Here is a 13072-nt window from a genome sequence, read left to right on the forward strand (position 1 = left end):
ACGCCTTGATTGCATTTAGACAAATAGGACCTGAGGAGATCCACGGAACAGTTGTGCAGAAACAGCTGCAGGGATTTCTGAGCACTTCGCAAGCGGTGCTGAGAATGACAGGTCCCAGAGGAATAGAAGAAGGTGGCCTAGTGTTGGCCTGCAAGCAGAGAGAAAGTGAAGATTCAGAGAGGTGTAACTTGATTTGACCTAAATTTGATTGCTGGAAATACATAGGAACAAAATATATAATGAGCTTGTATGAATCTAGAGCATCGTAAGGTAGTGAGAAATCTGCTTGGGTCTGTGAAGAATAAATCATGTTAAACTACTCTGTTCTTCTACTTCAAGGTAACTTGGCCTGGTAGGGAGAGGAGAAAGGGGGAAGGCTTTTTAGAAGAATTTAGTAAGACTTTCAGCATAGCATTATGTGATGTCAAACTGAACGGTGCAGACTAAATTAAATTACTGTAGACCACATGCACAACTCGTTAAAAGTCTGCGCTCCAGGAGTAGGTTCCCAATGGTTTGCTGTCAGGCTGTGAGAATGTTTCAGCGTTTTGTTTCTAGGATCCTTAAAGGTTCATTAATTATCTGCTTGATGGCATAAACTTCACGTTTACACAATAGGTGGATGACAGCGTGGAGATGGATTGCAGGCACTTTGGAGAGTAAGGGATTAAAATTCAAAATAGCCTTGATAAATGGAAGAATTGATCTGCAATTCAATATGGACAAGAGAAAATGCTGAGAAGGAGAAATCAAATAGTCCAATACAATATGGAAATAACTGAGTGAGCAAAAGTACTTTGGAGAAGGATCTATTGGTGCAGTGGACCACTGAATGAGCAAAAGTCACACTAGGATGTTAGCAAGACGAGAACCTGCATTGTGAAGAGGATGTAAAAGGATGGATTTAAATGATTTATTTGGAGTAACATTTAAAAAAATAGTTTCTTTAGCATATGAAGGACAAAGCAGGGACAACCTTCCAGCACACAAGGTTTTGTGCAGGGAGGAAGGTGACCCGCTGTTCTGCGCGCGCTGAGAGAGAGGCAAGACGTAGGTGGAGGAATCTGCCGCTGAGGCAGCCTAGTTGCAGGGCTGGAGTTGGTAAGGAGGGCTCAGAACTGGATTACATTTCCTTCTGGCATTTATAAAATGTCCATTGTTAGGGGTTTATAGGAACAAGTCAGATGATAGTCATCTGCCCAAGGTACTAAGTGTAAATGCTAAGGTATTGTGACAGAGATTGGGTAAATAGATATGAACCAAAAAAAAGCTTCCTGCTGTTCTTTTCCACAATTGATATAAAACTTTATAGTTGGTGCATTAGCCATCCAGATTCTTGCAGTAAAAATAATTAAAAAAAAAAAAAAAAAACCTAACTGTGGAAATAAGAGGGAAAAGTCCAAAAGCGCCGTTCCCCTCTCCGGGCGTGCCAGGGAACCTGGAAGCGCTCCTCGCTGGACACAGATGGATTTTCCTCCTCATACAGAGCTCCCCGCCCTCACTCCGGAGGGGGAACTTGTGCGTGGTGTCCTTCTGTGCCTGCTGGAGTGGACTCCGGGTAATCCGGGAGGAGGATTTTGTGGGAAGGCCTGTGCTGAGAAGGGCCCCGGATCGGCGGAAGCCGGCGCTGAGCCAGGGTCTTGTCTTTGCTCCAACAGGTAATCGAGCTGCGGCGGCCTCTCGACTCCCGGCTGGAGCACGTTGACTTTGAGTCCCTGTTCGCGTCCCTCAGCGTGCGGCACCTGAGCAGGGTCTTCGCCTCCCTGCTCCTGGAAAGGCGGGTGATCTTTGTGGCAGACAAGCTCAGGTACTTCTCATGCTTCCTAAAACAAAATGCTGGCAAGTAGAGAGCCTGCGGTGACTGGTTCCCCTGCCCTGCTCCTCGGGTCTCCTCAGCACCTTTCCAGCGTCTTACCCCATGCGAGTACGGCTATATTTCTGCGGAGTGGGGAACTCGGGAAGCCACATGCTACAGCCTCTGCTTTGCAGCTTGCAAAATGAGTTTTTCCTCGTCCCCAAGGAGAAACACATCCCCTTTCCTCCAGATCATTTCAGAGCAGAGCCCCAGCACTGGGGAAGGAAAAGCTGTCTTGGTTCATGGGAAGGCAGCATTCCTCATGGAGCAACGCTCAGTTTTCAGGGAGCCTTGGGCAGAGGATGCTCTCCCTTCTGTGTAGGCCCCTGTTGTCCCAAGATTGGTTTCCCAGATTTTCTTGCCTTTGTTTTAATGTTTTAATACTAATTCCTAAAGACTTTATGTCATAGGGCAGCGAGAAGTAAAGGGAGTAAGGGAAGGGCTGCAGTGAGGGAGTATGAAGCTGAAGATTTCCTCTTCTCTTTTCAAATTTTCTTTTTTTTTTTCTCTCCCTTAAGTTATGAAAATGGGTCCAGGTTTCTTTAAGATCCTGTGCAGCTGGTGGCTGGCAGCTCTCCAGCCCTTGAAGCACTTGAAGATTCAGGGAGGGAGAGTGCGCCAAGCCTGGGGAAGGAGAAACAGCTTGGATGAGTAATGACACTGCGGAGCTGCTCAGGTTTCAGGAGCGCCCAGTGCCCCCAAGCTGTCTGTTTTCACAACTTGCAGCCAGCAGGCTGCATCTCTGGGCCTGGGGCAAAAAATGGGGAGGCCCCTCTGCAAGGGAGCTACGGAATAAATGAATCCTGCAGGGATCCAGTGCTCTCTGCGGGAAGAGCTCGGCCTGTCTCCTTGCAGCAGGGGGAAGGCTGGAGAGGGGGAAGCTGCAGCGTGGGCTGCTCACGGGTCTTGGCAGCTGCCTTGGCTGAGGGAGGGAAAGGTTTGCTTTGCTGCAGTCACTCACACATTATGTGGGCAAAAGGGTGTTACTCTCAATCCTTAAGCCGCACGTGAGAATTCAGACTTGACTGAAACTGAGAGATTTCATCCAAATGCTGTATTTCTGCATAGGGCATATGATTTGTGTGATAATTTATGGTAAGTTTTGCTTTGGTGGAGTGGGGGTTCTTCTACCCCACAGGGCAGATTTAACCTCCTTGCAAAAGACCATTAAGGACACAGGCATCCCTATATTCTCTGAATGAGGCAGGATGAGAAGAACAGGTTGTAGGGTGCATGGCTTGTTTTGTTTCGCTTTTCTAAGGCATGTTTAGAATGCACCTTTACTTGGTAGGGCTTTCCTTGTCCAATCTTCTCATGACAGGACACCACCGTGTTTTCTGAGCACGCCACGTGTTAAAAGCAGCTCTAATTGAAGGCACTTCTGTGGGTTTGGCCTCCCTGCTTACACCCCCATGTCTCCTGTCAAAATTCAGGGATGTGAGGAATGAATCTGGCTGTCCAGGCCTGGAAAACAGCATTGGAGAGAGCTATAGAAACATAGTTTGATAGCATATAGCATGAACAGCTTGCTTCTGTGGGAAGAAAAAAAAAAGTCATGTTTTAAAGATTCAGGGTCTGTGGGGCACAAGGCTGAGAATCAAATACTTAGTATAAACCTGCCAGCTCTCTACAAGGCTTTTAATATTTGATATTTCTGAGACCTTGCTCCTAGTGTCAAGCAACTTCAGGAGAGTCTTAGTTTTTCTTTTCTTGTAATAAAAGATGAAGTTTCTCCAACTCTTTTTGTTGTGGAGAAAAACTTCGAAATGACCTTGAAGGACTGTAGAGGCTTGGAAATCAGGAGAAAAGAAAACAACCATCAAAATGAAATCAGGTTTTGTATTTCTAGCCCAGTCCAATGGCTGAGTTGCACTGCATTGGATTGATGCACCTTTTGTCATTGAGAGCTCAAGAATCTCAGTCTTGTGGTGGAAATCCCGTGCTTTGAACACTAATCATGTTGCAGATATGGGACCTCCCGTCCAAATGCTACTTCCTTTGGGACAGGAACACACTGAACTCAATGAATATTAAATAGTATTTACTTTAAGGGTAAAAATGCCAAGTTCAGGGAAAAGCAGATAGAGATTTTTTGCCAAATAGCTTAAGGCAGGGGGAGGGAACAATAGAAGCAGCTGTTCGAATTACTCAGAGGTCTGGAATGCTAGAAATGATCCAGCAGGGATGGAGTAAGAGGCAAAGTGCAGGTGACATGATGAAAGGTGCACAGCAAGTTACATTTACCATGAATCTTTGGAGCTTTCTGTGTGGGAATTATCAATAGCTGAATCTGTACATGTGCGCAAGGGTGTGTTGTGTGTCAGTGACAGAGAGAAAATGATGTATACATTTTAGTTATGACTTCTAATTGCTCTAAAATCTGTCCCTGGGAAAGAAAGCTGAAATCTCTCATGCCAAACACTGTGTGAACTGTGAAATGTTTTCAAGCTGAGCCAAGAAATGCATCTAACAAGTGTACAGCAAGTGAAATGCTTCAGCTTTTCCATCTTTAGAATGTACATTGTCTTTTAAAGATCGGTCAATCCAAAGGTTGGCAACGGAAAAGGAAAGAATTTGATTTATTATTTTTTTTCCTCTGTTGCCATGGAAGCAGATATACATTCCCTTTCACTCCAGGAAAATGACTTAGTTGGAAGTATGTTGATCTGTGTAGTCTATCCATGTCTTTTACTCATTCCTATAGGGTAAGCCTTTGACTGGCCCAAGGGAGATCTGTTAAATTCAGAGGGCTTTTTAAATCAGAAAACTGACAGGGGCTTCAGACTAAGGCCCTCATTTTTCTAGATCTCCGTGAAAGCCTGTTTTGGATCTGACCAACTCAAGAAACCCCATCCGTCCCTGCCAGGAACCACAGCTGTGTCAACATCACAAAGTGGTCGTTGTTATCAAAGGCAGATCTGAAAGCATTAGAGTAGACACTTTAAACGTGGTCATCACCAGTAAAAGATAATTCATCAGCAGCCCTTTCTGTGTTCTGTGAAAACAGTCTGACCCGGGCCTGTGCATCCCTGCATCATTTTTGTGTTCCGATTAGGGAGAAGAAGACACCAAAGGAAGAGATGCATCGATTATAGTATTGTGGGGGCGTTTTTTCAGTGCTCCTTCACATGCACTAACTCGCCTCTTCAGTGGTAGGCACGAGCAGCCCCCAGAAGCAATGACACTGTCCTGACAAGACACGTGGTGGCACTTGACAAAGTTGCAGTGCAGGGGTGGGAAGCTCCGTCACCCGTAAAACATCGTAAAACAAGAGTTTTGCAAAGCAAAGTTACTAAATCCAGATGTGACACCATGTGGGGAACCCAAAGGTGTTTGTAAAATGAATCCTGGTGATGCAGAGTTTATACTAAAGAAATAATAACAATAAAAGAATCATACCGTGTTAAGTTGCCAAATACCAGCACATTTTCAGCAGTCCGGGTAGTGCTAGGAATGAAGGGCTTACCGACATGAAACTCCAAAAGGCTGATGGACTGAGTGGCATGCGGTTCTCTTTTTGTTTGTTTTTTAAGAAATCCTTAAGAATCCTAAATGCAAAGAGTCACTGAAAGATTCTGCATGCTGGACTTTTTAGTGAAAATGCTTGCCTTTGGAGTGGCAAGCTGGAAAACCTGCAGTCAGTCTTCATTTGGGAAGAAAGTCACCAAAGAGAGCAGCCACGATCCTTCCTAAGTTGTTGCTGCAAGTTGTTTAGAGTGTCTGCTTTTGTGCAAGTCAAACTAGTCTTGGAGCATATTTCCCATACACGAAGACAACTTTCCTTGCAGTTGCAGCCACTGTGTTCAGGTTCGATGTTGACCACCTCTACAAGGCTGCAGCCACACGCAGCAGCTGCAGTTGTTTTTGCCTATGATCCTGTGTGGTGGAAGGGCCTGTCGTTTGAGCAGATAAATGTCATAAATTGCTACCATATTATTATTTTCATCAAGGAACTGTTCAGCAAGAGATACATATATGGGTCGCTGTCTGAACCCTTCCAGGAGGGAAGCTGGGAAGGTTCTTCACGTGCATCAGCACCTTTTAGTCTCCGTGCTAGCGACAGCTCCTTCACATCTTGCAAGCCCTGACTGACTGGTATGAGATGTGCAGCTCAGCCACATTCCCTGCGGGAGTCCGAGTGAACCCGGGAAGGTGTGCCCAGGATCTTGAAAGTGTGCTCTGCTCTAAAGCCCTGGAGTACCTTAATGGTTGGCTGTTGAACCCAAAAGCCTTAAAAATCAGTGTCTGCATGACGCACCCCAGAGCACCTGCATTCCCACAGGACAGATCTCTCAATTCATCGTGGTATTTGGAGCACTGGGTCACTGTGGCTCTAACAGCAGCACGGATAGTTGTGGTGCCTGTGGTGCTGTCGGATGCCCGTGACTGCGGTATGATTTGGGATTTCAGTTAGGGCTGTTGGTTGTAGCCACACAAAGGTGTTGCTTGTCTGTTTGGGATAAGAGCTCTCATAGCAGAAGGGGTGACCGGCACCGAAATACAGAGTGTTTTGAGAGTGCATTGAATCATTGCAGTGCTGTGGGCTGTCAAACATTTCACCAGCAAATACTAAGCATGAAGGAAAACTGCTGGCTGCCCAGGTGTGTGACTTGGTGATTCCATAAGAGATTCTTCTTCTTATTTACTGATATGCTGGAAAGGCCTTTCAGCTATGGCCCCGCTTGTCTTGGGACACACACCCATCCCATAGAAACAGGCAGCCAGCCTGAGCAGAGCGCCACACTTCAGTGGTTAGGCAGTAACCTTGTGGAGATACCTGCCACACACATGGGAACACGTTGTGTTACAACTGCAGTGAAATCCAGACCATCTCCCCTGTCAAGGATGGCAGAAGAGCACATGGTTATGCAGAAGGCATATAAGGAATTTAGCACATGAGATTCTTCCATGTGGTTCAGTGACCTGGCTGTGAATTAATGATTTGTCATTGCTTTTGAAAAGCCTTATGCAAGAGAAGAAGGTATCTTAGATTAGATTAGATTCATCCAAAAATACCAAGACTGCTGTGCTCCCGGAAAAACTGCGACTGCTTGAAACCCTCTGCAGAGCAATCCTGACCACATCACGTGCAGAAGAGGTGCTCCACTGCTACCTCTCTGTGCCTGCCTTTACAGTGCCCAGTCTCCAAGGGAGGCTCTCAGTCCTCAACCCAAACCGCCTTACTAGGTCCCTGTTTTATTATTGTTTTGTGTTGTTTCTCCTTTTGGTTCACACTTTCTCTCTTTATGTAGTTCCTCTTCTGTCTACCTTTTCTTTCTTTTTTCCATTATCCTCTTTGTGGGGGGTGTCTCTGCTGCCCTGCTCTGCAGTCGGTAGGTCTATCAGACTGGGGCTTGCTGACAGGACGGGGCAGCTGCGGAGCAGAGAGGGAGGTGCTGCTGGCAGGAATGAACGGAGGGGAGAGAGGGGTGCCCAAGACCTTCCTAAAAAAGGATGTGGAACCATCTTTTCCCATTTAAAGGCTTAAGGATGCTTGTGTGTGATGCAGACCACGAAGGGTCTGCCTGTTTGTTTTATACAGTAACCGCAAGTATCTTCCAAAGGTTCTTCCATACCTACTAAGAGTCCTAGACAAAATACTCACATTAAGCAGATTCTGGTCTCTCCTCAGGCCCAGGGATTTACTTATCTCCAAAAAGCATCATGTGTTTTCTGATGTTTACTGCCTGATTTCTTCATACGGTCGCCCCGATGTCCCCGCAACCATAACCACGTTCTGCTAAAGGGATCTGACGTGCTGAGAGCCAGCCCGCTGCAGCCCAGGCCGATCAGCTCAGCCTGCGTTAGCTGCAGCATGGTGCCCCACTCCTGCCAGGCTTAGCCGCAGCGGCGAGGGGAGGGGGGCAGATCAGGCACGGCTTTGCAGAGCGAGCGCCAGTCCCCACGCCGACCAGCCCCCTTCCCCGCTGCGCGCGCTTCCTCGGCCCCGCGCGGGCCCCTCTGCCGCCTCCGCGCCCGCCGCGCCGGCGCGCTCGTCAAGGAGAACGCCTGACGCCCCGCGCGCTGCGGCGAGCGTCCCGCAGCACGAACCGGCGCTCGCGGAGCCCTGCCGCGAGCGCTGCGCGTCCCCGCTGCGCCTGCTGCCTGCCCCGCTCCGGAGAGCTTGGAGGGCTCCTGCCAGAGCCTCCTGGGAGCTGTCCGAGCAGAGACCCTGGTAGCGTTTGAACAGGGAAGATGACAGCCCTCGTGCTGGGAGAAGAAAAAAAACGTCTCAGATGAGCGGGAGTTGCATGGAAGATCGTGTTTGTGGGGTGTTCTCTGCCAGGGCGGCGCAAGGCCAGACGCTAAATTCAGTGAGATGGGGCCTTCCTCACACGTGCCCTGTGTGGGACTGTCTTCCCTCACCTGGCCTCCCGTCACAGCTCTTCTGTCTGGAGCTGGAGAAAGGGGACAGGAATTTGGGGAAGGGCCTAGTGACCGCACAGATCATCCAAGGAGGGGGTGAAGGAGCCCTCGTTTCCAGTAAGTTCCCCTCACCTCTCGCCTGACCTGCCTCATGTTTTGCCTTGCAGCACCCTCTCCAAGTGCTGCCACGCCACGGTGGCCCTGCTCTACCCCTTCACGTGGCAGCACACGTACATCCCCGTGCTGCCGCCCTCCATGATCGACATCGTGTGCTCGCCCACCCCCTTCCTCATCGGCCTGCTCTCCGGCTCGCTGCCCCGCCTCAGGGAGCTCCCGCTGGAGGAGGTGAGCGCGGCCGGGAGAGCTGCCCTTCCCTACAGCCGGGGCTGGGAGGAGCCGCTTCTCGTCCAAGCCCTTCTGTGGTTTGCGGGGAAGTAGTTAGAAAGCCACAAGAAGGGCCCCGCTCTTGGCTCCCGCCGGAGGCCTCCTCCAGCTGCGGCGGCGAGGAGGAGCCGCGCGGGGCTGAAGCGCTTCCTCCGGAGCGGCTGGAGTGTGGGATAAACGCAATGATGGGAATAACAATTTGCTGCTTTTCTTCTCTGTTAGGTCCTTGTGGTTGACCTTGTAAATAACCGGTTTCTGAGACAGGTGAGCAGAGCCATTTCATGTCCTGCATCTTCTGTGACCCTGTTGGGACGTGCCTTGCCCCGGGCCCTCTCTGCACAAACTGCCTGCCTCACGGAAGCGCTGGCTCCCCACGCAGACCGAGGCAGGATCTGTGGCTGCAGTGTTGTAGCGGCCACTGCCTAACAGATGTAGTATTGGAGTCCCAAAGCAACTGCAGATGTTAAGGACCACAGCATTGTGCATTACTATTTTTCCTTTTTCTTTTCTTTTTTTTTGTCTAAAGAGGAAGCCGTGGCACTGGCTGCTGCAGGCCCTTTAGTGACATGCCATGAGACCGGGCAGAAGGGAAGCTCCGCGCCGTCTCCTGGGCAGCAGCTGCAGCTCCCAGGGAGCTGCGACTCTTCCAGTCTGCGTCCGCCAGTCCCTTTCCTACCTCCTAGCCTGCCCTGAGCAGGAATGATTCTTTCCAATCCCTTCCTGCCCTTTGGAGTTTGTGGTTCCTCATTTTAGCCGCTTACACTGTATGGGTTGCACTTAGGAAGGCAGTGCTGTGTTTGCATCCTTTTAGTGGCAGAGGGGGAGTGAAATGCTTCACTTCTACCTCTCTTGGAGGTTTAAGCTAAATCGCATCATCTCAGCCGGGGTTGGTAAGAGCTCACACAGAGGTGCCCGTGGATCTGCAGTAACCTGATCGCTGTGTGAGCAAAGCTAAGCAGGCAGCTGTGCTTGCCTGGCTGCACGCCAGCACCGTGCACCCCAGTTTTGTTTGAGGAGTTATTGGTGCTCTCAGATGGAGCGTGGAGCTGAGGGTGAGCCTTGGCAGGTCGCCCCTCAGGTCAGACCTGAAATCCTTCCAAAATAGGACAGTATTTGGGACAAGACACTCCCTTTTCTGCTCCCCCCATCCTTTCTTGATAGTCCTGGCTGGGAGGTGTTGGGAAGGCGCCAAGTGTATGAGGAGTTCTCCCTCTCCTCGCCTTGCAGTTCATTTTCAGTGCTGCCCTGCTGTGTCAGGGGCTGGTGGAGGGGAAGGGCAGGTCCCTGCCATGTGGCAGCCCCAGGCCCTGAGGACGTGGCTCTGTTTTGCAGATGGAAGATGAGGACTCCATCCTGCCTCGGAAGCTGCAGGCCGCCTTAGAGCACATCCTGGAGCAGAGGAACGAGCTGGCAAGCGACAAGGAGGAGGGCTCTGTAAATGGCAAGCAGGGTAAAGCACAGCATCTTTCAGTGTAAAACCATGTCTCTTCCTGCCTGTTCTTCTCCTGTCATTCCTAGAGAAAAAAAAAGTAGATTTGGCCTGAGTTTAATACCGCAGAAATCAGAGATAGGTCAGGATTTTGCTTGCAGTTTTATTAAATATCACACTGCACAGCCCTTATTCCCTTCTTGGTTCTGTCCTTCATTTCCTTATGGCTTTAGAGAGCATCTGGAATCCTTTCAGGTGGGGATTACACAGACCTCTTTCTGCTCGTAACCATGTGAATGATGCAGAATAACCATGGGAATGATGCGGGTGCCTCTAGTGGACAGTCCAAGCACAGAATTGGTCTGTGAAGCAGCAGGGCAGGACTGGGCTGAGCACGCTCTTTTTACACGTATGTGGGTAACACCTGGTTGCAGAAGAGCCAGGACAGGGCTAGGGAGCTTTCAAATTAAAAGCAGCCTGCCCCCTTTCTGCCAGTGTTTCTAGGGTGGTGTCTCTGTTGAGCTTTTTGCACTGAGGCTGCTCTGAGATGGCCGGGGCGGACGTACGCGGAGCGGCTGGGGTGCCACGGGTGCTGCCCCTCACCCGGCCTCGCAGCAGAGCCCTCACCCCGGCCTCGTCCTTCTCTCCTCAGAGTCCAGCCCTCTGAACGAGGTTGTGTCCGAGGCCTTCGTGCGTTTCTTCGTGGAGATCGTGGGCCACTACTCCCTCTTCCTGACGCTCAACGAGCGGGAGGAGCGGACGCTGCAGCGCGAGGCCTTCCGCAAGTCCGTCTCCTCCAAGAGCCTCCGGCGCTTCCTGGAGGTTTTCATGGAGACGCAGATGTTCGGGGGCTTCATCCAGGAGCGGGAGCTGCGCAAGCAGGGGGTCAGAGGTGAGGGGCTCTGCCTGGCTCACGTGCCGGCGCCGCTCTCGCCCCTGCCAGAGCCGAGGCTTCACGCTGGCTGCCAGCTCCATGCCCAGTGTGTGGGAAGCTGTGCTGTGCAGGGATGCTAGGAAGGAGGCAGCAGGAAAGCTCTAGTGTGGGTTGACGGTCCGTTCCGGTGTCCCCATGTGGGCTTCAAGAAGTCCTCGTGGATATTATTGTCTCTGTTTCCTTATCTTCCCAAATGAGGTAGTTCCTCGCTGGGGTTACAGCCACACTTCACCACTGCAAGAAGTGACATAAGCTGCATCCTGCTGTGCCCCTTCCAGTCCTCGCTGGATGCAGTGCCTGTCACGGGAGGGCCTGTTGCTGGCACTTCATTTGTCATTGCCTTCCTTCCTGCAGGGCATGGGCCCTGGGGGAGCACGTCCGCAGGAGGGGCGGCCGGCCTTAGTTATGGCTGTTTGGCCTGCTAAAAGATACAGATGTCCTTCCCAGGGCTGCTGCTTGTGTCACTCCGGTTGTCCTGTGGCCCCTCCGGCTCTGCTGGCAGCCAGTGTCTCATCCCGTCTGCAGCTCAGCGCTGGTTTAGCAGTTCCCTTCACAGCACTGATGAGCAGTGGACTTTTGAGTGGGTGGGGGGTAAAGGAGTGTATGCAGGGTGCTAAAGCCTGGATCCCGCGTGACGCTTCCCCAGATGATGTCACTTTCTGGACTTAGCCATGTTCACAGCAGAACGAACGGAGGATTCGTCTCTTCCCCTGCGAAGTACAACAGATCACTCGGGCTTGCAGTGCTGGGAGGGAGGGAGGTAGCAGCCTATCTGGGAGCCCCCTGGACACAGACAAAGCTCCTGTCCCACATTTGGGCTTTGCTGATAGAGAAGGTTGGGCGAGTTGTTTGTTACCCTGGGCAACAGTTTGTCGGTAAGCAGGACCATGTGCTTTCTGGTGTGCTTCTTATTTTTATGTACAAGGAAGCAAAATAGAAGTTGCTGACTTCTGTCTCTTCTTGCAGGTCTGTTTGAGGTACGGGCTCAGGAGTACCTGGAAACACTTCCCAGTGGGGAGCAGAGTGGAGTCAATAGGTTCCTGAAAGGACTGGGTAAGGGGCTAGCAAAGCCACTGGCTCGTCTTGAGGTCTGGGCTCTTCTTTCCATGTCACCATGCCCAGAGACTTAGCAGCAGGGGTTCTTGACCAGAGGGCGTCAGGACTGTGGCCGTGCCTGCGCGTGGCAGAGCTCTGAGTGCAGCGAGCAGTGCCCGAGCCCTGGCAGCGGGGGAGCAGTGAGGGGAACCACTGCCTGGGCTGTCCCTGCTCCACTCGCGGCTGATCCGTGCTCCTCTGCCTGGAGGTTGGGGGGTGCCAGCACTGGCCTGTGAGCGCCTCCTGAGACTCCCAAAGGAGGACGGAGGCCCTGAGGAGGCGATGGAGTGAGCTCAGGGGTGGCGGATGCTCCTCCGCGTGGGAGCAGTGACAAAGTCTCCCCAGGCTTGAGCTCTCACTGGGGGATTAGCGGTAGGAATTGCCGAGGAGTATTGAGAGGCTGAATTCAATTGCCACTGCAAGGGCTCAGGAAGGCAGCTCCAGTCACAGGTTAGAAGCCCTCGATGAGGTCTATGGGCCTGGACAGCCTAGCTCAGAGCGCTGGGTCTTGTGCTCAGGTCCCATCGCTGCCTCTCATGTTGGCTGCTCTGAAAGAGCAGCAGAGCGTGCGGGGCCGGAGGACCCTGCCTCTTCCCACACAAAGTCTGGCCAAGTGAGCCAGGAACGCGCTGGCCTTCCAGGCTGCTGCTGCTGGGCTCCGGGCGCCGTTCCTGGGTGGCTGCCAGGCTGCAGCTGCTCCGTGCGGTGAGCAGGGCAGCGACCTGCTCGGGGTAAGGACCCGGCACTGGCAGCAGCGGCGCTTCTCTGCATGGACTTGCTCAGGCAGCGGCAGTGGGGACAGCAGCACTTGTCTTGCCCAGTCCTGTGCTAAGTCTGTTTTTCTTTCTCCATCTCTTCAGGCAGCAAAATGAAATTCCTCCACAAAAAATAAGACTGAAGCATGTGCTCGTTCCATAGAAGAGAAGGGTTTTTACCGTTCAACAGCAACAAATCGGACTGTTACCAGTCATTCCCCCGTGGCCTGCCAGCCCCAACCCCGCTCTTGCCA

General features: G+C 51.4%; 1 protein-coding gene across 1 annotated transcript in view; it reads left to right on the forward strand.

Moving 5' to 3' along the window:
- The window catches only part of DENND2A (DENN domain containing 2A), a 33537-nt gene extending 20465 nt beyond the window's left edge, over positions 1-13072 (forward strand). The window contains exons 13-19 of the mRNA XM_088521609.1: positions 1659-1807; positions 8389-8566; positions 8828-8869; positions 9938-10055; positions 10687-10926; positions 11935-12021; positions 12924-13072. Coding sequence (XP_088377735.1) covers positions 1659-1807; positions 8389-8566; positions 8828-8869; positions 9938-10055; positions 10687-10926; positions 11935-12021; positions 12924-12955 — 846 coding nt within the window. The 3' untranslated portion in view covers positions 12956-13072. The remainder of the gene's footprint in view (positions 1-1658; positions 1808-8388; positions 8567-8827; positions 8870-9937; positions 10056-10686; positions 10927-11934; positions 12022-12923) is intronic.

The sequence above is a fragment of the Tinamus guttatus genome, unplaced genomic scaffold (genome assembly GCF_059628265.1).
Source record: "Tinamus guttatus ecotype Peru unplaced genomic scaffold, ASM5962826v1 Tinamus_guttatus_pri_ptg000125l, whole genome shotgun sequence".
Taxonomy (NCBI): Eukaryota; Metazoa; Chordata; class Aves; order Tinamiformes; family Tinamidae; genus Tinamus; species Tinamus guttatus.